Source organism: Melopsittacus undulatus, chromosome 2 (assembly GCF_012275295.1).
Source record: "Melopsittacus undulatus isolate bMelUnd1 chromosome 2, bMelUnd1.mat.Z, whole genome shotgun sequence".
NCBI lineage: Eukaryota > Metazoa > Chordata > Aves > Psittaciformes > Psittaculidae > Melopsittacus > Melopsittacus undulatus.
Window position 1 is genome coordinate 60,160,129 of NC_047528.1, and position 26,113 is coordinate 60,186,241.

At 43.0% G+C, this 26,113-nt stretch overlaps 2 protein-coding genes across 3 annotated transcripts; both read left to right on the forward strand.

Moving 5' to 3' along the window:
• The first annotated feature begins 3,909 nt into the window (after window positions 1-3,909).
• F7 (coagulation factor VII) lies at window positions 3,910-11,299 on the forward strand. Its single transcript, XM_005145924.1, has 8 exons — window positions 3,910-3,979; window positions 6,074-6,234; window positions 6,779-6,803; window positions 6,897-7,010; window positions 7,859-7,999; window positions 9,860-9,966; window positions 10,432-10,552; window positions 10,761-11,299. Exons 1-8 carry the CDS (start codon window positions 3,910-3,912, stop codon window positions 11,297-11,299), a joined length of 1,278 nt encoding a protein of 425 aa, XP_005145981.1.
• Window positions 11,300-13,590: 2,291 nt separating this feature from the next.
• Window positions 13,591-25,885, forward strand: F10 (coagulation factor X). Of its 2 annotated transcripts, none has more exons than XM_005145948.3 (8): window positions 13,591-13,775; window positions 16,568-16,728; window positions 18,184-18,208; window positions 20,892-21,005; window positions 21,926-22,066; window positions 22,846-23,096; window positions 23,600-23,717; window positions 24,561-25,885. In XM_005145948.3, the coding sequence occupies exons 1-8, from the start codon at window positions 13,706-13,708 to the stop codon at window positions 25,106-25,108; spliced, it is 1,428 nt and encodes a 475-aa protein (XP_005146005.2). In that variant the 5' UTR covers window positions 13,591-13,705; the 3' UTR covers window positions 25,109-25,885. The 2 variants fall into 2 exon arrangements, with proteins under 2 accessions (XP_005146005.2, XP_030902029.2); XM_031046169.2 differs by lacking the exon at window positions 13,591-13,775 and adding an exon at window positions 14,048-14,196.
• The last annotated feature ends 228 nt before the right edge of the window (window positions 25,886-26,113 follow it).

The window sequence follows — 26,113 nt, forward strand, 5'->3', positions numbered from 1 at the left end:
CATCCAAACTAGTGGTGTTGCAAGAGGAGCTCTTCAGCCCTCAGCAAGGCTAAGTTACAGCCAGGGCAAAGGCAAACCATGAAGACCTCAAACAGCTCCTCCTTGGCTCTGACCCTGCAGAGACAGGCCAAAATCACCCACCACATTAAGTCCCTATAGCAGTGAGGCAAGAGGGGATGATGAGTGCAAGTACACTTGCTGGGCATCTTTGTAGCTTACCCCTGAGTACTGCTGCAGCCACCACCACCTGTACCAGCAGCGGCCTAAAGATGGTGGTAGAAAATCAAGGATCAAGTTTTGCATTTTCATTCTGAAAGGTTTTTAGTCTGATGAGCCCATGTGGTGCTGAAATGTTACCTTTAACAAATCAACTGAGGTGAATTGATTAATCACCTTTCAGGTTTTTGTATTTAGTCATTCCACATCAATTGGCAAGACAGTCCCCAGCTGCATTTAAAAGGCTGTGAACTTACTAGTGGTGTGGTTGCAGCTGTGGTGGTCTAAGGACAATTAAGAGAAGATCTGTAGCAGAGTAATATCTTTCATTGCCAACTGAGATAGGTGGCATTCAACAGTTAGCTTTGGGGCACACTGTCTTTACTGTAGATTTCCTTTGTACTGCCTTTCCTATGTTGTTTGCTTCCTTTATTATCTAAGTATCTTCAGATATCCTTCTCCTCAGGCAGCAAAAGATAGAAACAACCCACGTGAAGATTAAAAATTAAAATGTTAAGCACTTGTATTCAGAGCTGGAGACAAAAAAAAAATATCAAGAATATTATCTCCCCATGTCCTACTTCTTTATGAGAATAATTAATGTATGAGGATACAGAACTCAGTCAAGCAGGCAAGGAATTTTCTCCTGGAAATAAATAGTTCTCCTCTGAGGTCTAAAACCCGAATCATTTGCTTAAAGCTCAGCAGAATGATATTCATATATTTATAGATTAGTACATCAGAAAAAGGAAATTATTAACTTGATCACAGCTTTAGCTTGCTTGTAATTAGTCTGATAAGTCAATGATGGCAAGTTGCTATTGTTATTGGGGATTTAAGTTGAATTTTCCATAAATTCTGGAGGCAGCTTTTTCCGAAACCTTTCTTATCTAGATACAGCCTTGTCAGCTTACTCAGATGATCTCTTGTGGCCTCTTTGAGAGAGAAATCACTGATTTATTTCTCTAATTTGCTCCTAAATGCTGACAACACACCTCAAGTTTAAATGACCAGTGACCTGCTGGATCAGACCAAGTTGCACAGTTCCCAATAGCTTCTGTACCTGTCTTCTCTTCAACCCAAAACAGAGCTAAAAATAGCTAAATCCTCAGAGTTTTTCTTTGCAAAATGTCAGTAGGAAACAAAACAAGAGTACAGAATGGTATGTTCCGAGGCATCGGTTCATCCTGTCTCTCGGGCTCATGTTCCTGGTTGAGATTTTTTTATTCCACGTTGTTGACATTTTTCACGTTTCAGGTTTTTAATGTGTTGTGGGATTTTGTTTGTTTTATTTTAATAAAGCGACTCGGGCACATCCAAAGCATACACTGAAAAATATCCTATATTGTATTTTCTGAGCAGCTGTCCCCAAGCTGATCCTAGTAGCACCCGTGAGCAGGAGAGAGGCATGTTTGTATTAATATGTATTTACATTTAATTGAACAGCAGATTATTTTCCTTGGAATTGCTCACAAAACATAAGCCAAAGCTAAAGCCTGCACTGGCAAGGAGCTTTTATGGAGCAGAACACCAGGGCAATTCTTATGAACTATAGCAAGACCACACAAGAAGACTTGGGGGTATTCTGGGGAATGAAGTAAGACTTGGGGGTATTCTGGGGAAGAAAAGTTAACAAATTGGTATTGGCTCCCTGGTTGGGGTCTGATACAATAAGGAAAGGGATCTCTTAATTCAAAACACAGCTCTTAAAGCAAATAACTGGCCCAGCTAAAGTTTGTAGAAGACAATTTTGAGATGAGATCTGTGATGTGAAGTTCATGAGTTAAGAGTTATCATGAAGCCCTGGTACTGCTGAATCCCCAGTGATGTTCCTCATGGGTATGGTCATCCCTGGCATCCCTGACGAAACCTAAATGCACTAATTCTTCTTGGGAAAAGGACTGTCCCCATATGAACTGACTGTTGTTCTCAGCACTTGACTTCTCCCTGGGCTTTAGAAATAATAACTGAGTGTTTGACTGTATTCCCAAGCAATAAAAGCAAAATCTTTCATCTTTAAGGGATACCAACAGAGGAAGGCAGACACAAGGAAAATACTGCATTAAAGGGTGTTATGGACCTGCACACTACAAAGGAAGAAGACAAGAGAGTGAAGGGGTGCCATGGTGCAGAGGTGCTGCGTTGCCACCCTGGAGTGGCAGTCACCCACCCTCCCTGGCAGGGGCATACCCACCCAGCCTCAGGGAGCAGGGGGATAACACATGCAGACCGGGGCTGGCTTCAGTGCGGGAAGCAGAGCCCATGCTCTGATCTGCATGACACTCAGTGCAGCAGAGTCAGGTCTGCCCCAAAATGAGACAAGGAGAAAATGTTCAAGAAGCTCCAACAAACCCAGCTTTGGTTTTGCTAAACTGGACATGCCCTTGATATTTTCAACTCACTGCCATAGGCAGGCTATGAGGTGCAGTGAGAGTTCCCAAAAAGGGATGGGGACAAGTGTGGGGCTGCTGTAGCTCCTTTTGTATTCCAGTAACTGGCCTCCTTCCTCTGCTCCAGTCAGGCCTCCTATCCCCAGCCATCCCAGGAAATGCTGGGAATTAGCCAGGCCTGCAATCCAGAGAAGTGCCCGGATGCACCCTCTTGGGAAAGCAATTTCTAAGCAGGACACTCAGCTGTGCACACCACCACTAAACAGCATGCAAAGAACATCCAGGAGCCCGGCTTCCCTAAGCAATCATGGCTTCTGCAGGCAGTTACACCGAGCTTTGGCAGCAAAGTAAAACTTCAGCTGTTGCTTTTCTTTGCTGTAGCTCTCAAATACAGAGCTGACCCTTCTGCTTTCCCATGCAGAAAGGGGAGAATGGCCTAGAAAACACTCTGGCCCTCAGGCAACTGTTCACTTCCCATAGGCAAACATGCTCTTTACCTCACTGCTATCTTAAGTAAATATTTCCCCAAGAACACTGTCAGCTCTCTAGCCTGATGCCGTTAATTGATTTCTATTAAATTAGAGTCCCACTTGTGCTCCAGATAAAACTTTGTCTGCAGTTCAGCCCCTCAAACCTCTATCCTTACTACTGAAATACAACATGGATCAGGTTAGCCCCTCTTCCAGCTGGTACAGCTTGTGCAGGCCACATAGGTCTTGTAGTAAAGATGAGAGAAGCAGGGTAGGGTGTCTCTTGCTAGTTAATCAGTGTCTCCAAGTAAATTCAGCCAGGAGCACAGAGTTGTCATTGGTGACAGAGAAATGGGAAAAGACAGATGTCAGTGGTTCGATCATACTCCAAAGGACTGAAAGGCTGTATATTTGCTGTAACTTGACTGCCAATTCAAGATAAATACCATGTCTCTGCTCTCTGTATGTGAGGTTACGTGGCCAAGTTAGTGCCAACCATACGGATGGAGGGAGGGTCCCAGCATTTATGTTCCTCATGAAAAAAGGCACATTAGATGGAAACTAAAGACCCAGGGTAGCAGCCTGTGTACTCAGCAAAGCCTTTGCACAGGTCAGGAGAGAGTGCTTCAAAACCAAACTCCCCGCTAGTGTGGAAAGGGCACATTGCAGGCTCCACATGTGCCCTTCTGCTCAGCTCACTGGGCTGTGATGGATCTTTTCCTGTTTCCATGACTCGCCGGCTCCTCCTCTGGCTCCGAGCATTTGAAGCTGAGCTCTTTGGCCAAACAGCCCTTGCTGAAATGTCAATACACAACTGGGACACTGGGTTCATCATGGTTTCCAGGCAGTGCGTGGCTTTGTTTCTCTGCTTTCTGCTACTGATTCCTCTTTCTCTGGATGCAGGTATGTCATAGGATATGGCTGTGATTATGTTTACTGGCAATGGACCTCTCTCCTGTTAACTCAGATGTAATTTTCATTGCAAGTTTTGAGCACTGTTGCACATTCATCCTGCCTCTGGTTGTGCCTGTGAGTTAGTCTAAGGCTCTTATTTGCTTTCAGTGATGGCATCCACAAGCTTGTTTTGTTAACTAAGGAAAAGCACCTCTAGACAGATAAATGGATCTATTATCTCACTGCACAGACAGCAGGCAAACCACCAGCTGTCTGCCCACTACGTGAAACTTGGATTTATTGTTATTTCATATTGACCTGTGGCTTTTTCAAAGCAAAGAATCAATAGTCTGTCATTTGGCTGATGAGAAATTAGAGGTAGCAGTAAAAGGCAATGAGGTGGTAGCTCTTCAGTGGTTCCAGTATGTGCCTGAAAATCAGCTCACACATTAATAAAGCTGACCCCGTGCTTTCAAATTCCCAGTTAGCCACTGGCAGGGTCTCCTGCATTGCAGTGAACAAAGCTGGAAAAATACAGAGCAAAGTCAAAAGCATTCCAATGTAAATAAGTGGAGAACACCAAAATAAAAAAGGAAGTATGTTCCCAGCTATGCACCCAGGCACACTCCTCTGTCGTGCATCTGCAGTGTAAGGTTAATTAAAAGCCTTCAAAGACAGCCACATTAAATGCATAGAGCCTAACTTTGAAATCACTGCAGAAAAACCCAGCTTACATTCCTACAGGGAGCAAATGCTTATGAAACACCCCAGGATAATTTCAGTGCACCCCCTGCAATATTTTATTCCTTAAATAACTTTGAAATATAGGGGAAATTAACACTATTTTGCATGTCATTCAGCATATGTTCTGATTAGACACAAATGTTTAGAGACACCTCATCAGACTGGAATAAAGCTTCTCAGTACTTATGCTTGTGCGTAAGTCAGTGAGTCTTTGTCTGTCAGCAGCCACCTCAGGGCTCTCCTATCACATAGAATGTAACTCTGCTCTGTGTGGGGTCATGTAGTGGAGAATGTCCTAGGGGAAAGGCAGGTGATATGTATCAGCTTCCACCTCTAAATCTACCCACAATCCCAGGTGAAATAGTTTAAAGCACTGAAATGTAAGCTTTTGTCACAAAGCTCCAGAATCTGCTACTGACATGGAGGAGGAGAAAAAACTCCCAAAATTAATTATTTCAAGACTTGTTCTGTGTAGTAACAGAACAAAAGTACACCACAGCACTGGGACTTCTTGTTCCTTGGCCACAGGAGGGGCATAGTTGTGTGATGTGCTGGCATCCTGAAGCTGAGGGGCAGGTGAAGATGGTGACCATGGTTCCAGATTTCAGTGCACATTTCTGGCACCTGCAAGTTGATGTAGCACTGGGAAGTGAGCTCTGCTGATGTCTGCTATCAAACCTGTGTACCCCATGTCCTTCCAAAGCATGGCAGAGAGACCCTTCTGGCTATGATCTATGGTGCTATAAGCAGCTAGGAGCTATCTACAGGCTTCACTGGGAACACAAACAGCATTGTCAGCCTTCCTATGTACCTTAACATAGCCTTTTTTTAGAGAAGAAAACTAAAGATAAATGTATTAAGGCAGTGGATTTAAAACTGTGGTCTGCTAGTGGTTGGGTGAGTCCTTTCTGCAGGTTTACAGAGTGAAGGGGTGTGAGACACCATGACTGTGGGTGAAGGGATGAATGTGGTCTCCATGTCACCAAGTGACATCCTGTAGTAAGCACAGAAAAAATCACGTCTCCATGTACATCAGTGCTTAATAAAGCAACACAGGTTTTTCAGCTGTTAGAATGGAAAGACTGCTATGCGTGTTGAGACCCACTATATGATGTGGAATAGTACCTTAGGAGTCATTGACATAGCACTGGTGTAACATGCCATCTTCTCCTAAGCTCTGGGCTCTTCCACTTTACCTGGGAGGCAATTCACAGAATTCTTTCACATTTACTCATTTCCTTCCAAAGTGTCTCAGGAAAAGCTTGGGAAGAGAATAGCTTTCAGAGAAAATTGTGTCCCCTACCCCCCCATCAGGATTGCACAGCTGAGTGACAAACAGAACATGCTGCTGTTTTTCAGTCTTTCTAAAGAAGGAAGAGGCAAATAGCGTTTTTCAAAGGCAAAGACGAGCCAACAGCTTCTTTGAAGAGATAAAACTGGGGTCAGTAGAGCGAGAATGCATGGAAGAAAAATGTTCTTTTGAGGAAGCAAGAGAGATTTACCGCGATGATGAAAGGACAGTAAGTAACAACACAGGGCTGTGTGCGCACTGCCAGATGGACTCCCCCTACTCAAGGGTGTGCTTTGACACTTAAAACATGATAGTAGAAAATGCACTGTGTCCTGCTGTCTCCATCTTTCTCTCACAGGGGAACATGCAGCAGCAGGAGGGCATACGGCATGGGCTGCCCCAGGCAGTACCGAATTGTGGAGGGGGAGAAAGTGGATGCACGGAGTTATCTCCTGTCTCCTTGAGGGGATCAGATAATAGTATAAGTTATTGTATCAAGCAACACCTGTTTCAGTCAACCCCACCTCAACTATACGGAGGTTATGGATAACTTACTTGTGTGTGTTACACAGTGCCCTTTTTTACTGGTATACGGAAACAATAGAGAATGTAGAAAATAATATACAATATTTTATGGGCATCAACTTTCTTAAATTACAAAGGCAAAAGGGGCATCACTGTGGCTCTCTGTAACCTCCCCTGTGCCACAAGGACTATAGGATTTAACCCGAGTTAATATTTCTTTAATTAAATCCCGCATCTTTTTCTTCCAGAAAGAGTTCTGGCACATCTATTCCGGTACGATGGTTTGGGATGCTCTAACAGCTGCAAAAACACTCCTGCTGTTGCAGCTCTTCACATGAGCTGGACTGACACTGAATATTTTCACAGACCCTAACCAGTGTGACTCCAACCCCTGTCAGAACGGTGGGAGTTGTGATGACCAGTTTCAGGATTACGTTTGCCGCTGTCCTGTTGAATATGAGGGCAAAAGCTGCGAAAAAGGTCAGCTCTGGGGTAGCTTAACGAGATCAAAATGCCATTATGAATTCAAATGCAAGGCACTGAGATAAACAGTAACAATCATTATCGTTCTGCCTCATTCTAGCTGTGACAGCTACTGGTCACACTGCTGGCGGTGTCACATGATGGATGTAACCAGCTGGCAGTCAGGCACTGCAAGGCAGCAGGATAGTTATTACTCTGTGATGACTTTGTAAGACAAAATAAGCCTTTTGTGCACCATCTGAGAGACAAGGAGGAATTATTTTTCCTCCCCAAGTGCTTAGGTTACTTTGACTTAGAAATGAGAATGAGAACTACGCTGCATATGCATTGTACAGAGTCCAAGGGGACGCATCCAGCAGTTAATGACAGCACATTGAATGTTAAACTCATAGAACATGCTTATCTACACTACATTCAGAACGCACTGAGACCTAACAGTGACTAGGCACTCGTTAAGTCTAACCAGACTGTCTCAAAGGTCATCCTAGAGCATCCTTTTGCCAAATGTCAAAATACAAAATAGTTACTAATTTTTCAGTCAAATATTATGATATTTATCACACAATTATGACATCTCCAGCCTTTAAACAGCTCAGATACTGCAGAAATGAGACTAACTCAATTTTAGGTGTGGGTTTCTTAACAATTTTCTTCCCTAATCCCTGGGTAACCAGACCTGCTTAACTTTTGCCAAATGGAAGGTGCTTTTGATGCAGTCACTGTACATAAATCACAGAAATCTACTTCACTGCCTTGCTTCCCTGTCAGCATTTCAAGTTGCAACTGATTCATGTTAAGCACCAAATACACATTTGGAAACCTAAATGCTCTTCCTCTGACTTTAGCCAAAGCTGACAAACTGAAGTGCATTTATGAAAACGGTGGCTGTGAACAGTTCTGTACTGACGAGCGGTCTGAGAAACGAGTGTGCTTCTGTGCTGACGACTACACCATAGCAAGTGATGGTGTGTCCTGCATTCCCCAAGGTAAGATACTACCAGCCTGATCCTAAGCCTAAACCAGCTCTGGAAGAAAAGTTTTCAGCATGTACACATCAGTAGGTGCAGGGTATAACCCTCAGCCACCAGCTCCCCACCTCCTCTTCAAGAGCAGATTCCAGAGTGGCACATTTGGGTTCCTGGTGGAAGTTAGACACTCTAAAAAAGCAGCTGACAAAGTGTGCACACTGAGCAGGGAACCTTTTGGACCTCTTCTTCCTGGTCCCAGAAGTCTGTTCCTCTGGGAAGAGGGAAATTCGAGTTTGAACATCCCATTTGGTAGGAGTGAGGAAGGGGGTGAGCCCCCATCTCCTGCTCGGAAAGCGCTCTCACCACTGGTCTAGTAGAGAAGAACTGAGCGGTGGTGGAGGCAAGCTTATGGCCAGGTTGTCTAAATAAAGCACAGCAGTAGGTGGCCAGGTGTTTGGGGTCAGGCTGAGGGGATGCTGGTGAGTGGACAGGCTTTGTGCCTCATGAGTGCTTTTTTGGTTTAGCTTATGCCCACAGTGGGAAAACATATTTGGGGCAGCATTGTTTAACTGTTGGATCTCCAATCTGAAATGTAACTGTGAAATTTATCACCACCTTTATTTCAGCCCTGGAGTTAAGAAAGAAAGGGGCCTAATAAAATCAAAGAAAAACAGTTACTCTCTTCTTTTTTTTTTTTCCTTTTCTTTTTCTGTATTTCGTTGGACTAATACCCTTTTAGTATCCATCTGGACACTATGGCTAGGTATTTCTCTCACTCATCTGATAAGGTAAGTTTCAGCTGGGACTAGGGTAGCTCAAGTTACTTATTTTTCCAGTATATAAGCTGGCTCCTTACCCTACTGCAGATGCCTGCTTGAATTACTTTCTTAGAGAGGAAAAAGTGACCCCTGGGGATACAAACATAACGGACAGAGCTGCAGGGAGCATGCAAAGTAATTCTGAGGGGTGATTCCCCCCCTACACACACCTTAATGGAGCGCTCATGCAGAGAACTGATAATGACAACGTAGCTCTCAACAACAGCAATTTCATTAGAAAAAAAATGAGCACTAATGTGCTTATCCCTTATTAGCAGACTTGCAATATCACGTGACGGGGAAGCTGCTTTTGTTAAAAGCTGAGAACAAAGAATTCCCCACAGGCTTTTCAGCATGTCTTCCCCTATGAGGAAGATGTGATTGTTGCTACTTGCTTCTTGTGGATCAAAATAGCCATAGCACTGACAGTGTGTAGCAAGAAGACAGAACTATGTAACTGCCAGGATGTCAGTCCCTTCACCATCCTTCTGTCACCTCTCACAATGGCCCCTTCAACACCCAAGCTGGTGTTGCCCTGCATACCGGGTTTGTGTTGCACCTATTCCAGTCTCTGACCAGCTGCCCCAAAAGAGCTAGTCTTGTTTCACCATACCTCATCTGTACCAAAAGCTTGATGCAGTTCTCATATCAGCCATGGTGCTGTACATTTGGTCCAATTGAAAGTCAGTAAGTTCAGTGAAAGTATGGAGGTTATGAACCTTGATAGAGTGTCTTCTGCTCTCTGGTCTGTAGCATACCCCTTTGTGTTGACATATATCTTAAGCAGGTATATTGATTGCAAACTCCTGTGGTAGGTGTGTGATAGTGTATAGGCCTGCACCCCACTTGTAAAAGCATTTCTGGCTGCTTAAAAACCGAAAGATTGCTTACCTGCTTTAAATTACTTCTGAGAACCCACTTTCCCAGACTAGAACCCAGTTTTCAGCTTACACAACTCCACTGAAGACATTACACATTTTGCTGTGAATTCAGTGCAATAAAACCACACACCTTATTCTTTATGTTTTTGTTTGTTTGGTTGTTTTGGTTTTTTTTTCAGTGAAATACCCATGCGGAAAAATACCAGTGCTGGCAAACAAAAGCACAACTGCCCGAGGAAGAATAGTAGGTGGTTCAATCTGTCCTCCAGGTGAATGTCCATGGCAAGTGAGTCTTCAGAAATTTGACATTGCCACTTTTTTTTTCTTTATGAAACCACTATCTTATGTTCATTGTTTCAAATATTTTATCTTAAAAATCCATAAGTGCCAGGGTGTGGATAACTAAATTCCCTCTTCATTCATAGCCAGCAGATACACCTGTTTCAATCACGCACCTTAGCCTTGTTCTAGAGGGCCTGCTTTCATAGGAGTGGAGTGGCAGTGCAACCTCTTCTATATTCTGACCCCTTAATCCTTAGTTTCAGCTTGTGAGGATATGCTCTTGGCCATAATAGGCAGGATCCATACTATATAATGGCAAAAATGTCAATGGGACCATTCCTCCTCCTAAATTCTCTGTGCAATCAGCATGGTGTTCTCAAACACTGTTGCATAAAGTGACATGAAGATCTACTGAGATCCAGGTCAAACACATTTGATATTAAGACATGAACTTGCTTTATGTCGGCAGGCCCTGCTAATACAGAATCAGAAAGAGAAGTGTGGTGGTACCCTGCTTTCCCCAGAATGGGTGGTCACTGCTGCTCACTGTTTGGAGTACACTCATCCTAAACAGCTTCGAGTGAGACTGGGTATGTAACTTCCCCTCCTTCTGTTACTGAGCCATGGCTGCGGTGGCAGCTTCTGATCCTGGCAAAGCAGAGTAAAAGACAAAATATTCAGGCCTTGGTGGTATAAGGGAATTGTCCTTAAGAGGTGTCAGACTAAAAACCCCCAAACCCCTCAAACCTCCGAGGAATCAAGGAACTGCTTGACATGACCTGCAAATAACTTTTCCAGGTGAATACTCAACAAATACTGATGAGAAAACTGAGCAAGAAAGTGGAGTTGCCAGGATAATCATGCATGAAGAATACACGAATGGACAAGTTAATAATGATATTGCCCTCCTGCAGCTAGAAACACCTGTGAATCTCACTGACTATGTGGTGCCAATATGTTTGCCTGAAAAACGGTTTGCAGTGCATGAACTGCCCACCATGAAGTTCTCCACTGTGAGTGGATGGGGACGCCTAATAGATAAAGGTGCCACTTCATCTGTTTTGATGAGAGTTGATTTGCCACGTGTAAAGACACAAGAATGTGAAAAGGAGACAGATTTAAATATTACAGAGAATATGTTCTGTGCAGGAGACCTGACTGGTGCTAAGGACTCCTGCAAGGGAGACAGTGGCGGACCTCATGCTACAAAGTACAGGAACACTTGGTTTCTGACTGGGATTGTTAGCTGGGGAAAGGGCTGTGCTGTTGAAGGCAGCTATGGGGTTTACACAAGGGTATCCAGATACATCGAATGGTTAAAGAAGCACATGGATTAATGATGCTGAAACAGAGAATTTTGAGATCAGGTTACTGCCCGGCAGTCCCTCTTTGCCATTTTCCTACTGAAACATTCCTTAATCATCATATGTGATACATGTGATACCCACACTGCTATTAATGATTTGAAACAAGCCTAATGCCTACTTGAATAATAATAACAACTTCCCTATTGGTATCATTTATAAACTTGTGTGTCTTGTCAAGCAGCACAGAATGGCCATAACAAATCAGACTCAAAAGTCCCTCTTGCTCTGCTTCCATTTCTGCTGAGGGGCAGGAGAGGTCAGTAACACATCAAGCACATCGTGATCCTACCTCCAGCTACACCCTCAGCTTCTGGTAATCAGAGATGTACAGACTTCCTGAGCTAGAAGTTGCATTAGGTTCAATAGTCATGAATGAACCTGTTGTCCACAAATGTGTGTAATCTCTTCTGAACACATTTCTGCTTCTGGCTTTCACAGCTTCCTGTGGTGATGTGTCCTGTACATTACATGCAATGTGATGATGCAATAGCAGAAGAAACAGGAAAAAGTGTTTCTTTTAGCTTACATTACAGAAGCTTCCTCCAAAAGTTGCAGTGGCAACAGGTATATTTGAGGTAGAAGAACTGCAGGGAGACTCCAGAACAAGAAAGCTGGGAAAAGGTTATTTTCACATTTACAGGTCTGCTATGAAAACTCAGTTCTAGTCTTCTTGCACCAAGCATTATTGCAGCAAGGTTATTAAATGTAATATTTAATCCTGTATTTATGAGTGGTGAAGAATACTGCTAATTTAATCTTATCTTTGCCTTGATGTTAAGGTCATTGATACAGAAGAGTACTAACAAAAAGAAATGTTTGTTTCATTTGTTGTCCAGTATAACCCAATGTGTAGCCTCTATCCAAAACCAGAGTTAGATAATTGCCTCACCCTTCACAAAACACTGGCCAAAGACCATTTTCTAAAGCCTTAAGGCAAAAGCAGCAGAACCTGAAGCACTATGAAAACACCATCAACTATACCATTAGCAATTTTACCTTCTAAGCTAAGCAAAAGAACAGTGAAAAGGGAGATTAAACTGACCAGAGATTAGCAAACAGCTTGTTTCACACAAAGCTTACACTTTAAATTAATTCACGTCATGCTGAATATCATTCACGTCACGCTGAATCACAAAAGCTTATAAACGAGTAGGACACTTAGAACTGACCATACTCTATTATTAGGGGAAAACATTGACATTATATGGTACATATACCAGGTAATACTGAACGTGCTATAACCTGCTTTACTGACATAGAAGAACAGTGTATTTTTCATTTAAATACTAAACTGAGTTAGAAAAAGCAGCAAAAATTCCAGAGGCCTCAGAAAAAAGAGGTCTTACAGTGTGAAAACATATCCCAGAGGTTCTCATTACTCCTCATGAGGAAAGCATATACGCCAGCAGAATATATTTCTAGGGTGGAAGGTGACTAGGAGTAGCAATCAGCAAATAAAGCCTCATTTTCACCAAGACAGGGTGCTCAGCATTGCAAAATCATCCCTCCAGACCCCCTGAGCTAGAACAGTTTGGGATATACCATACTCCATAGGATGATTTCTTATCTGTCACTTTCCAGTGTAAATATTGACATTTATGAACAGTCATAATCTTGCAGAACAAGGGTACAATGCTGAAAGAAAACAGCCAGTGCTAATGGCTGCACAGAATGACTTTTTCAAAACAAAGTTGGGGTTTGGGCATGTTTTCAGTATAACAGCCTGTTTAAGCAAGACAAGAAGAGGAAAGAGAACTAATGGCAGGCTCTGGAAGCGCCAAAGACCTGCACAAAGAGCTCATCAGGCACAACTGAGGGAAGCCCCCGAGGAAGTCGGAGATGCTGGGAGCTGCCAGCTCCCGGTGAACACCAGGCCAAGATCACCGGGCCCCCGGTATGGAAGGTGCAGTGCCAGCAGATTATGGGCCTGGGATGCAGGAAAAGTGGTGGGAGCTACCAAGGGTGGCAGGTGTTTTGGGGTTTGAGCCCGGCTTTGCCCTTGCTCAGCCCGGCACCGAGTCCCACACCTGCATCAGCCGGTGCTTGCTTATTAACGTGAGGGATCACTTCCCCTCTCCCGCATATAAAAGGTACAATTAAAGAAGCCTGCTGCCTTTTCTTATAAAAGAAAATAATTACATAAATAGAAAGAAAAAGAAGAGCCTCACCATGAGGCCGCCCCGCACACACCCCCCGCCTGAGAAATCCCGCGGCGGCTTTTCCCCCTTCCCCAGCGCTTCCGCTATTTCAGGGCAGTGTGAAGCAACGCCGCTTCACTCTCTCCCCGCCTGGGGGGGGTGAAGGCTTCAGCTCCCGTCCTGTCCGTCCCGTCCCGTGCCGTCTCGTCCCGCTGCAGCGCGGGGTCTCCGCGCCACCATGGCCGGTCGCCTGCTGCTCCTCCTGCTGTGCGCGGCGCAGACGGGCGACCTCCGGGCTGAAGGAGGCGGTAAGGAGGCGCCTCTTTCATTTTGGGGTGTGGGGGGATGTCCCCTTCCTCACAGCGTGGGGGGGGGGGCTGCCGGGGGAAGTCGGGGGGACGGGAGGCTGCTGGCCTGGGCTCGCACCCGAGGTGCGGGAGGGGGAAGCCTTTCGTTCCCCGACGAGCAGGCTCCTCTTCAGCGCGGGGAGCTCGGTTTCCAAAACGGCCCAGGGCTTATTTGCACCTGTACTGCCCTCCACACCCCGACAGAGAACGCCGGCAGAGAGCTGCCAGGAGCACCTCGGGGTGCTTGAGCCTCTGGGGTGCTGTATCCCGTCCCAGGGTCCCTGTCTGCTACACCTTCCCGATTCTCTCCTATAAAATGGGATTGCTGGCCCTCCACGCCATTCGCATCATACTGTGTCAGCAATGTGTTCAGCAGGACTAGGTAAGTGCTTATTCCCCTGTACTGGGCGCTGGTGAGGCTGCACCTCGAATCCTGTGTTCAGCTATGGGTCACTTACTGCAGGAGAGATATTGAGGTGCTGGAGCAGGTCCAAAGAAGGGCAACAAAGCTGGTGAAGGGTCTAGAGTGCAAGTCTGATGAGGAATGGCTGAAGGAGCTGGGGTGTTTAGTCTGGAGAAGAGAAGGCTCAAGGGGGGACCTTATCTCTCTCTACAACTACTTGAAAGGAGGATGGAGCAAGTAGGTGGCCAGTCTCTTCTGCCAGATAACAAGTGATCAGGCAAGAGGTAATGGCCTCAAGTTGCACCAGCGGAGGTTTAGACTGGATATTAGGAACAATTTCTTCACACAGAGGGTGCTCAGTCATTGGAACAGGCTGCCCAGGGAAGTGGGCAATCACTGTCCCTGGAAGTGTTAAAAAGCCGTATAGATGAGGCCATCAGTGACATGGCTTAGTGGTGGACTTCACAGTCCTGGGGTAGTTGACTTGATGATCTTAAAGGTCTTTTCCAGCCTAGCTGATTTTGTGGTTGTGTGGGAGTGCAGATGCCCTCACGATCTGTGAGGAGAAGCCCAGCCAAGGTTTTGTTGGGGCTGGGGTGCAGGGGAACCACATCTCACCACCTCTGTGCCCATAGGGTCAACACCGAAGTACAGAGTAGCATCAGTAAATTGCTTTTCAAAAGCTGTTTACTCTTTCTTCAGTGAGTCAGACTGCTGAGGCTTTATAAATGAGGTCTTCCACATGTTTCTGGAATGTCCTACTTCAGTTGACCAACGCCTGTTGCTCCTTGATGTCTCTGAAGAAGGAAGCAGGACAAAAAGCTTGGGAAAGAGAATGGCCAGCCTCAGAAGACTAATGGGCTAGTTCAAGTTTACAAAAACATCCGCTTAACATGGGTGATATGGAGGCAAAGGAATACAGAGGCGATAACCCCACCGGCTGCGTCCTGTCACTTTGCTGTCACTGCAGAGAGGGATTTAAGGACAAATAAGATAGTGGGTGAATGAACTAACAGTTACTGTGCTACAAGTTACAAGCACTTTCTGTAAGTCTTCTCCAAGAAGCCTTTTCAGAATAAGTGCAGCTTCAAATTATACCTGGGCTCTATAGGATTGCTTTGTATAAATAGCCCCAGCAGAATTTGGCTCCCTATGGCAGTGAAAGCAGGGTAAGCCCCCTCTGTGTTCACTTAGAGAATATTAGGGTGTATGATTACTACCAGCAATTTTATTGCTGAATTGAGCTGCATGAAGGTATGTCCAATCTGTCCATTGGCCTTGAAGTTCCATCTGCAGCTCTGCCTTCTACATTCCAGTCTGTGATTAGAAAGTCTATTTTCTCCTTAGATTCCAGGTGTTTAGAACGTAATCAAACACCCAGCTTCCAAACTCTGCAAACTTTCCTATAGTATATGCTTTTTCAGGGTAATTGGCAGTTTATTCACTCCAGTGTCATTTCTGGTTTTCCTGTCTGGTGAAGCGTTCATATGTTGATGGAGAGTAACACTATTACTCATGCAGCCAGGTGTCTGAGCTGAGTTTAATGCCTCTAATCCTTTGGTTTAAATCAGCAACTACCTGCATCTTGAACTTGAAGGCAGCAGGTCTTAGGCTTCTGTGGTGTCAAGCTTTTAAGAAATAAACCAACCCAGCTGACTGACCTCAGGCTGTACTTTCCTGCTGAAGCTGATGTTCATTTACTTTTGCTCTTTGCTCAGTTTTAGAAGTCAGCTGCTTTAGCTCTACCTGCATTCCCAGCAGTAATGCAGGAACATTTGTATGGGTGACTGGGAGGTGTTAAGAGGGAAGAAAGATCCCAGGGTTGTACAGTGGGATTTGGGGTGATGAAGGGCAGTAGAACTCATACATGTGCTTTTCCCATATGTTAGTAGATACATCACTGCACCTTGAGTTTATGTAGCATTTAGTTTCTGCATCAGAAGCCCCTGGAGCAGGTGGTGGTCTTGCCTAGTGGTCAGCTTTAAAACCAAATCAGGGAATGCAGACTGCCTAACCTTTAGGGAAAATCATTTTGTTCAACACCGGAGTCTTGAGCAGGAGCAACAGAAATATAAGCGTCAACCTGCATGTTCTTATTTTCAAGACTAGAACCAATAGGAGATCATCTTGGGGGCCTACAGGTTGTCCTGTTGCTGATTCTCAGAGAGGGACTGCTCTGAGATCCAGAGACTTATCAGTCTGTGTAAGGACTAACCTCACAGGTAATGTTGTGTACTGGTAGGGAGTGAAAGGGTCTGGTTTGGGTTTATTTCTGTTTCACTTGGTTCTAATGACTCTTTACCACTAACAGATGTTACCTGCCACCTGTATCATTTTCTCTGTTGTTTAGTATTCATCAATAAAGAAAATGCCGACAAGTTCTTGGAAAGAGCAAAACGTGCTAACTCCTTCTGGGAGGAATTGAAGAAAGGGAATATTGAAAGAGAATGCAATGAGGAGCGCTGCTCGAAAGAAGAAGCAAGAGAAGCATTTGAAGACCAGGAGAAAACTGTAAGGATGAACTAATATAAGACATAAGTTTATATATTTCATCTTTTCAAAACAGTTATTAAGGTAATTTCATGCTGGACATTGAAACTCACAAGTTGCTCCCAATCACTTAACACAAAGAATAATTAGCAGGTTTGACTCTGGTTGGCATTGCTAAGGCGTAAACATACTATAACAGTCTTAATTCAGTTCCTGCAAGGCCAGCCCATGTTAAAGCCTCCATTATTTTTCCTGTTCTCATCTGCTTAATTGCCATTTGAGGTGTTTAACTTCTAAATGCTTTGATACTGCCTGTGTTGGAAATACATTCATCCTATCTGGTCAGGAGTTCTTAGGTGAAGAGTCCACAGGAAGGTCGAGAGGGCAGGTGCTGGTATGGAAACTTCATGGCAGAATTTTGCTGAACTTAAGTAGCTTTGCAATGCTTGTCATTTTGGGGTTCTCTTTTTTAGTATCTGAATTGACAGAATGTATGCTGTGGGCCATTCTTGTATGCCTTTCATGTTAAATTGCCCATGTGGAATGAAGTTTGTACATGTGACTCTTGTGCAACCTGCCCTACCCTGATTGCCACTTAACTTTAGACAAAAATGCAATCTGTCCCCAAACTCAAGGGAGAGTTTTAACAAGATGGGGAGCTATGGGGACTGGGGTCAATAGAAAAGATGATATCTGAAAACTTGATGTGACTTGATGTGATGGTGGTGGAGGGGAATTGGGAACATCTGCTATAGCTACACAGCTGGTAAGAACAGCCCTGAAACTGAAGTTAAGGACAGATTCATTTCATTTTAGCATTATTTAATAGCCAGAATGTTCTCAAAATGGCCCTGAGATGACCTGGGTGGGGAGTCATGGGTGCGTTGCCAGGGTACTTCAGAGCATAAAGGCTGGCTGATCCATAGCAGAACCAGCACAGCCTGTTCTGCTGGTGACCAGATGTCACTGAAAAGGACTGTCATGGACAGACAGCATACAGCATACCTGGAGTCCTCAGTGCAGAGGGAAAGAAGAACACAAATCAGACAAATATTTTTAAATCTCAAGATTTCTGAGGTTCTGATTGATGGGGAGAGGATGGAGACTGAGAATTTGAATGACGGGAATTAAAAGGACATTCAGTCAAAACTGGTGGAAAGATACAGATGCAAGAAATCAAGTGCCTTATGCTGAGTAAGACACACTGGGAAACCTCTAAGGAGTTTCAGATATTTCTGAAAAATGCACAAGATTTGTTTCTGTAGAGCTGGGCACTATAGGTAGTTTTGATTTATTAAATGGTTATAGCAGTCTGCCAGGCACTGTATGTGCCTGTAACTTAAATGTTTGTGTTAACAATTGTTAGCTGCAAGTATCCTCTGTATGAAAGCTCAAATATTTTTCTGAAGAAATCAGGAATTCTCATCTAACTCTTTCTGTCTTCTTTTATTCCCCTTTTCCCACACCTACTTATAGGAGGAATTCTGGAACATCTATGTAGGTAAGAAACACCCTGTGTTTGTTTATAGAATTTGTTTATAGAATTAAGCTTCCTTATCGTCAGATTGAAAAGGATGCACCTCTTAAGTAACCACTTCCTGCTCCCTTGCTTCCTCTCTTTTCGCTGTGGATGCCCTCACTTTGTGTTTCTTCTAAAGAAGGAATCTGATTTACTGCCTTGCTGTTGCTGGAACTCGGTCGCTTTATTCAAAGGCAATGTTCAGCTGCTTCCAGTTGCTGGGATGATTTTTGTCCTCTCAAAAAAAAGAATAATGACCCTTTGCATGCAAAGGACAGTGAGAAACAGAAACTGGGCATGTGAGTATGCTGATCAGTTGTCCTTCAGGGGACAACTGGATAGAGGAGTTCAGGATGCAAAGAGTCATAGATGAGGGTGGCACTTAACTTTGTGTTGGCTATAGCATTTATTAAACTATACTGCACAGTCACTTGCCAGTTTTGTATCACATTCCATGCCAGTATTGTTGATTCTTGTATTATAGAGCATTTTGTGGGAGGAGTTTTCTACAGAACTACTTTGCATTCAAGGAGGACATTCCAGTAGACTAACATCAGTCTTTTCTGTTTTGTTCTTTTTTTTCCTGAGGTCTAAACTGCATTTTTAAGGTTCTAGTATCCATAATCACTTTGCAGGGACAGATTTCTAGTGCATTAGTGTTTGGTAATGTTATCCTGAAGGTATGTGCCCAGCTTGCATGTTAGGAGGAGTACCTCAAAAATGTTGACCAAAGACAGCTCAGCTTTGTCCTTCGGAGTGTGCAGAAAATTGAAGACAGTTGCCACAAAGAAGATGCAGGCTTTCACAATCCTTTAAGCAGGAACGAACTCTGCAACCTACAGGCTGAAATTTCAAGCAGAGCCTACATCAGTGTTGCAGCGAACAGGAGTGGAAAATTTCAAACCATTTTCTCATGAGAATACAAGCAATGGAACATCAGTGCCAGTGCTCTTAGCAGAAATGCCAATTTCATACATTTTAAACCACAGTCCATGAATGCTTTATTGGTGTTCAGAAGTATTGAAAACCACAGCTACCCTCAGCCAAGCTACTAAAACAACTCTTGCTTCCTTTTTTAGTATGGGATTCTGCAATGCTTTTGTGCAATATTGGTAGAAAAATTACCACAGTAGAAAAATTACCACAGCAGCAGCTACACTGTAGGGACAGCTAAACAAGTACGATTTCCAACAGTAGGACACTGCTTAGCACTGCAGGATGGAGTGCTCTGGTACTGCAGAGGAAGCAGAAACCAGGGGCTGTGATGTAGGCCTCAAATCTGTCTTTCTTTTGCTAAATGGTGGTCTCGGCTTCGCTCTTGAGGATAGAGATCAGTCTTCAATGCCTCTGTGGTGGACTGCAGAGACCACATTTGGTGGACAGCATTTGAGTGTTGGTTTTGGCCACGTGCAGGTACAGAAGGGATGTTGAGGTATGAGGACAGTACACAAAGCCCAGCAGATGTTCCCTGTGGCAGATAAAGATTCAGCAGATGAAGTGACAAGGCCAGTGCCACTGTGCATGCTGGATGCTTAGTATGAGCAGCTTGTTGCATCTTGTCTCTCTGTGGGCATTGCTGTTCTTCCAGCTGCTCCAAACAGGGGCAGAAAGGATGGTAAAATACTGAAATTTGAAAAGCATGTCATCTAAAGCAATGAATTAGTAAGCCAGTGTCACTTCTCTGGATATTCTGCTTTTCCTACCAAACAGTACAGAAGAGCCCAGCAGGCTTCCCCCATGTGATGGGGGAACACATTACAGCAGATCACTAGATGGGAGAGATCATGGCAGTGAGCATCAGTGCAGGGATGAGATACCTTTGTGGGAGTGGGAGAAAGGGCTGCTACATGGACCATGTCTCCAAGCACAAGGTAGCCTCACCATCTTATGTGTAACTGAGTTTGTGAGATACGTGTGGCTGGAGCCCTGGAGCCAGGTCAGCCAGTTGTGTTCAGGTCACAGAAAGGAAGAAAGGCTGCAGAACTACCTTTCAAATGTAACAGATCCCAGCATAGATGTGGGAGTGTGAGGTAAGAGCTGATTTTCTTTGGAGCTCAACCTCATACCTCAGTGGATACAATGGGAAAATGTTAGTAGTATAAGCAGCACAAAGCAGGAATTTGGCCTGCACACAGATTTTAGCCAGGCTCTGTACAGCTTTATTTTGTTGATAAATGCTGATATCTGTTTCTTTAAATGAACAGCACTGCAGGCAAAAGACATGCACAAGGGATGAGATGACCTTTAAATAAAAGTTGAGTTGCCATTATTAGGCAGAATTGCAGGGAAATACAAGAGGCCAAAAGGTTAATATCTTTAGACAGTAATTGCAATGTAGAAATGTCCTGTCGGCTTTTACAGTCTTCACTGTGACTGATACATACTCTGACTGTGATGAATTACTTTATCTTCCTACAAAAAAAGGCTTGTACCTGATGTCATACAGTAGTCATAAAAAGCAGATTGCAAAACTGAGGATATGTGTATGAATCATTGCTGCTTTGGAATTATTGCATTCATACTGTTTGTTCTATCTGGAATGTGGCAATTCACAGGACATACATTTTAAAAGGAAGGATGAAAGATTGCTTTTTAACACCCCATTAGAATTCACTGAAAATGCTTACACTCTGACAATAATTTGGGTTTTGGTTTGTTTTTTTAGATGGGAACCAGTGCAGCTCAAGTCCTTGTCAGTATGGTGGACATTGTAAAGATGGAATTGGTTCCTACACTTGCTCATGCTTGGATGGTTATCAAGGGAAGAACTGTGAATTTGGTAGGTTTCTGCTGTGGAGAACTGTGGCAGTGAATTTCCAAGGGAGCTGAAATATAGAGTTAACTGTTTCTTAAACAACGTTATTTGCCTCTTGGTAAAATGCATAGAATAAGATGGCAGTGAACAGTGAGTTAGAGGACAGAACCAGAAATGCAAAGCCCTGGTGGCTGGATAGTGAATGTTCTGAAGTTATGCTTGCTCAAGAGAGAGCCTTAATTATGATAGTGTTCCTTCACATGACCTTAAATCCCCAAAACATGATGATAAAACTATGCAGCATGGGATTCTTATAACTGACATCAAAGAACCTTTTTCACAAGCTCAGAAGTACAGCCTCCCTACTCGGCTCCCAGCAGCAAGAACAAAAGGAAGCAGATTTCTGTAGACAGTGCAGAGACTTTTTCAGCCTTGCAAGGAATAAATTTCCACATACAAATCCTTCCTGAGTCTCACTTCTGTGGCATAGAGCCTTGATGATGTCACTGGAGCATGTATCAGTAGCCCAGAAGTAAGAGTGGAAGGTGTGGAACTAAAGCTTGGACACAGGACTGAGGGGAGTGATGAGACAATTAGTTTTGTAAGGCAAAAGGGAGGAATCATGTGAGTATTTACCAGTATCTGGGCTTCTATGTTAGTGTTTTATTCATTCTTCCACTGTCAAGTTGTCTCTGATTTTTTGAGCTCACCATGACATGGCAGTTGGGCTCACTTGGACTTGCCAAGTATGTTTCATGTGGTGGATGTGACTGCTTTGGCAAGCATAAGCTAATGTTACCCACTCATAAAGACGTGCCTCAAGTGTTTTAGAGGTGGAGACAGAGGTCTTGTTTGAAGAGTGTGGATTAATTTGGTGAACTTTGAGATCTTCTGAGAAGTGAGTGTTTTACTTACATTTTTTTCTCCAAACTTCTCTTTTATAGTCATACCAAAGTACTGCAAAATAAACAATGGTGACTGTGAGCAGTTCTGCAGCATCAAAAAGAGTATACAGAAGGATGTCTTGTGTTCCTGTGCAAAAGGGTATGCTCTAGCAGAGGATGGCAAGCGCTGTGTTTCAAAAGGTATGGAGTAATGAAATAAAGAGCAATGGTGGTGAGACCTGTTTCACAGTAAAAGAATGTCTTTGAACCATCAGCCTCCTACATTACATAGATTTAACACTGATTTGTATATCCAAAGACTTATGTTTGTGAGATGATGCAGTGGACTTATCAAAATCTAGCTGATTTGGAACCCTTTGCAAGATGCCTTACAGAGTTGCCTCAGTAGATTGCTGTTGGCAAAAAAGTGATTGCAGTTATAGCTCATTTACTTGAACACTTCTATTCCATATAAATAACAGCTTGCAAAATCTTTTCCACTTTAAATTTCAGTTAACATAGTCAAATAGTAACTGATGGCATTAAGTAATTGTGATTAATGTTATTTATACATTTTTTATATATTTCAACAAACCTGGGGAGGGGGGATAAGTCAACCATATATTCATGGTGCTGCATTTTTTATCCTTTATAACTAATAATAAATTTCTGTCATGTGCTATATTGTTCCTAAAATGAAACATCCCACTCAGTTTCTTAACTCGTTGTTTCAGTAAAAGCAAGTACATGAATATAGCAATGTAAGCAATTGAAGATGAAGTTTTAAACTTCAAATACTTACTGTTTCGTATTTCAGACCATCTGGTCTTCCTCTTTTGTTGCATCTGCCAAGGTTTTGCTAGTGTTTTGAAAAAGGACAGCTGCATTAACTGGTTTATTGTGAGATGCTGTTGGCAAGGATTTTCTGCATGTGGTGGTGCTTCTGTCCACTTCTAATTTTAACATTCTTGTCTTTACAGTAAAATATCCTTGTGGAAAAGTTTTTGTGAAAAGGAAAAAAAGGTCGGTTATTTTACCCACTGTTAACAGCAATGTAACAGGTGATCCAGATATGGCACCCACATATGAAACAAGTTTGGAAGAGGGCATTGTTACTACCACAGAAAGCCCAACCCCTCGTCCTAGTAATGAAACAAATAGCGATACTCAATATGTCAATACCAGGATAGTAGGTGGTGATGAGTGTCGTCTTGGTGAATGTCCATGGCAGGTAAATGTGGTGTTTGTGCTCTGCCTGTAAGCAGAATGTGTTTCTGAGGGAAAATGTGCCACTGTTGATTTAACCTCGTTGCCTTCTCAATAGTACCCATATGGTATGCCATTTATATCTGGAGGTAGCAGAGTTACACTAACTTGGACACTTCAGTATGCTGTTCTGCAAACTGCAGCCTTGAAATGTCAAAATGAAAAGCTTTGTGCAGTTCTAGATGGTGCTGCTTAACCTGTTACCAGAGGTGACAGCATTTTCAGTCAGTGTCTTGTTCCTAAAAGACATTACTAAGCACTGTGAGGTAACATGGCAGCCAAATATCTGCTTTCCATTAAGACAGTCAAGACTCAGTAGCACATGCATGTGTGAATGCTGTATTAGGAGAGGCCTACAGGATAGTACATGCTGCAGTAATAAGTATATATGCAGTGTGCGGAGAAATCAATAACCTGTTTTTCTAGCTCATTGACATTAAACTGTTCTTCTTAATGCTGCACTTACAGGCTGTTCTGTTAAACGAGGAAGGGGAAGAGTTTTGCGGTGGAACTATTTTGAATGAAAATTTCATACTTACTGCAGCTCATTGCATGAACCAGTCTAAAGAAATCAGAGTTGTTGTTGGTAAGTGGTTATTTATTTTACTTCTGTGATGTTTGAGTATGTGTTGCATGCTTATCCTCTGTGCTCTAAATCATGTGAGATGTACTCTTATTACTTTATTTATTATGGTTTGCTACTTCTTCTCTGTTGTTTTGCTTTTTGAAATTTCTTGTTATTGTGGGAATCCCACTTTGTAACAACAGGGGCAGCTGATGTGGAAAGTGATAATAGTTCCTCCCTTTCTTCCTTGCCAACTAGTTGGAAGTGATTAAGAATGGATGTTCTAGAAGTGTTGGCTAGCACTGTGTTCATGAGAGTAGTGCTTCTTAAGAAAGCAGATCATTCCTGGCACATCTGAAACATATAGATATGTTTATTCAGGAACACTCAGGAAAACTGTGGCACATTGAATAGAGGAAGAAGAAACAAATTCAAATTATGACTGCTTCACTTTTGAGGCATGAGACTAGATCAACATAACTTTATCTTTGCACTGGTTTAGTCCTGATCCACACCAATTTCTCTTCTTTGAAGCAAGCCAGGCTGAAGCTCCTCTAAGAGCTTCCATCCAAAGTTGCATTAATTGAGCCAAATCCCTTTATGCCTTTATAATATGTATATATTGTAGTATGTATTACATGTATATATGTAAACTGGCACAAGAATTTCCATAGACAAAAGCTCAGGACTTAAATTGATCCAGATGCTACTAATAAGTATTGCAGTACATTTTTACAGTTTACTTGTACGGTATAAGGCTTAGGCAGAGTGTTAGCAATGGGTATGCTACTCTCTTCCTTTATCAAGGTTCTTAATTTCTTATGCTATCCCCATATTAATGACCCTTTTATTAATCTTGCACAGGTGAAGTGGACAGAGAAAAGAAAGAACAGTCTGAAACGATGCATACTGTGGACAAAATATTTGTTCACTCTAAATACGTTGTCGAGACTTACGACAATGACATAGCCTTAATAAAGGTGAAGGAACCTATAATGTTTTCTGAGTACATTATAGCAGCATGCATCCCAGAAGTAGACTTTGCTAATGAAGTTCTGATGAACCAGAAATCTGGGATGGTCAGCGGCTTTGGGCGTGAATTTGAAGGTGGACGACTCTCAAAAAAACTGAAAGTGCTCGAAGTCCCCTATGTTGATAGGAACACTTGCAAGCAATCCACTAACTTTGCAATAACAGAAAACATGTTCTGTGCTGGTTATGAAACAGAGCAAAAAGATGCATGTCAAGGAGACAGTGGAGGCCCCCATGTAACCAGATATAAGGATACTTATTTTGTTACTGGAATTGTTAGCTGGGGCGAAGGATGTGCAAAGAAAGGCAAATATGGTGTCTATACCAAACTGTCCAGGTTCTTACGCTGGGTAAAAATAGTCATGAGACAAAATTTGTAGTGGTACAGCTCTTGATCCTTCTGTTAGCTAACAAGGTGCACTTTCTGTAATGGAAACTCTATTTGTATCTTTCAGCCACATCTACTAAACTTGTTTTGAGAGCTGATTCCTTAAAGTTCTTTTATTTTATTCCCGCTTTAAAGCATGTACATGCGGACTGCTGGTGTTGTTTGTACAATGAGGGGCTTTCCCCCCAAAAAATGGCTGTTCAGTTGGGTCTTTTATTATTTTTATATTGCCATTTTGGTTCCTGCCTTTTCACCTAAGTGCTTCCACCAGGGGCTTCTGAACATATTATGAACCTCCACTAATTAGGATGGAAGTGGGAAGGACAGGACTTCAGTTAATCCTCATATTGCAGACAGCTGGCTCAGCAGGGTGTTTGTTATTACTAGAACTGTTTAGCTTCTACCTCTGGATGTAGTTAGAAGATTAAGGGAGCATGGAAGCTTGCTTGGTAAAAGCTGAGACACAAGTAAGTATTCAACAGGTGATGCTAAATAACCACATGTTCCACAGAATTGCCTCCTTAGGTCACAGCAGCTAATTAAAAAAGGGGGGGATGGTGTGTGTGTGCGTTTTATATGGATCGTACTTCACTCTAATTTGAACACTTGTGTTCTACTCATCAGAAAAGAAAATGCATGCATGATCACTGTTTTCTGGATTGTCTGTGGCTGAGGATCAGAAAGCTCCTTGCATGTGATTTAGGCATTTCTGTAAGGTGCAATATTGAATGTTCACCAGCATTTGAAATAAAGAATTCTTTCTTTTTTTGTTCTTTTTAAAATTATTTATTCCCTCCAGCCAGCTTACAAATGTATGAAGACAAAAATCTCACTTGAAAGTGAAAAAGGAGTGAATGCCCCTATGTGTGACAAGGCTGATGAGGAGGTAGAGAATGGGAGGGGGGCTAGAGGTTCCAATTGGCAAGTTAGATGCCAAGATGCCAACTTTCTAAGAAAGAGGCAAATTCAGAAAGTGATTTCCCACACATAGTTGAGG

Coding starts and splice junctions, on each gene's coding strand:
- F7 (XM_005145924.1), top strand. CDS start 3,910: ATGGTTTCCAGGCAGTGCGTGGCTTTGTTTCTCTGCTTTCTGCTACTG. Junction 3,980..6,073: donor TCCTCTTTCTCTGGATGCAG/GTATGTCATAGG, acceptor GCTGTTTTTCAG/TCTTTCTAAAGAAGGAAGAG. Junction 7,011..7,858: donor GGGCAAAAGCTGCGAAAAAG/GTCAGCTCTGGG, acceptor CTCTGACTTTAG/CCAAAGCTGACAAACTGAAG.
- F10 (XM_005145948.3), top strand. CDS start 13,706: ATGGCCGGTCGCCTGCTGCTCCTCCTGCTGTGCGCGGCGCAGACGGGC. Junction 22,067..22,845: donor CAAGCGCTGTGTTTCAAAAG/GTATGGAGTAAT, acceptor TTGTCTTTACAG/TAAAATATCCTTGTGGAAAA. Junction 23,097..23,599: donor TTGGTGAATGTCCATGGCAG/GTAAATGTGGTG, acceptor CTGCACTTACAG/GCTGTTCTGTTAAACGAGGA.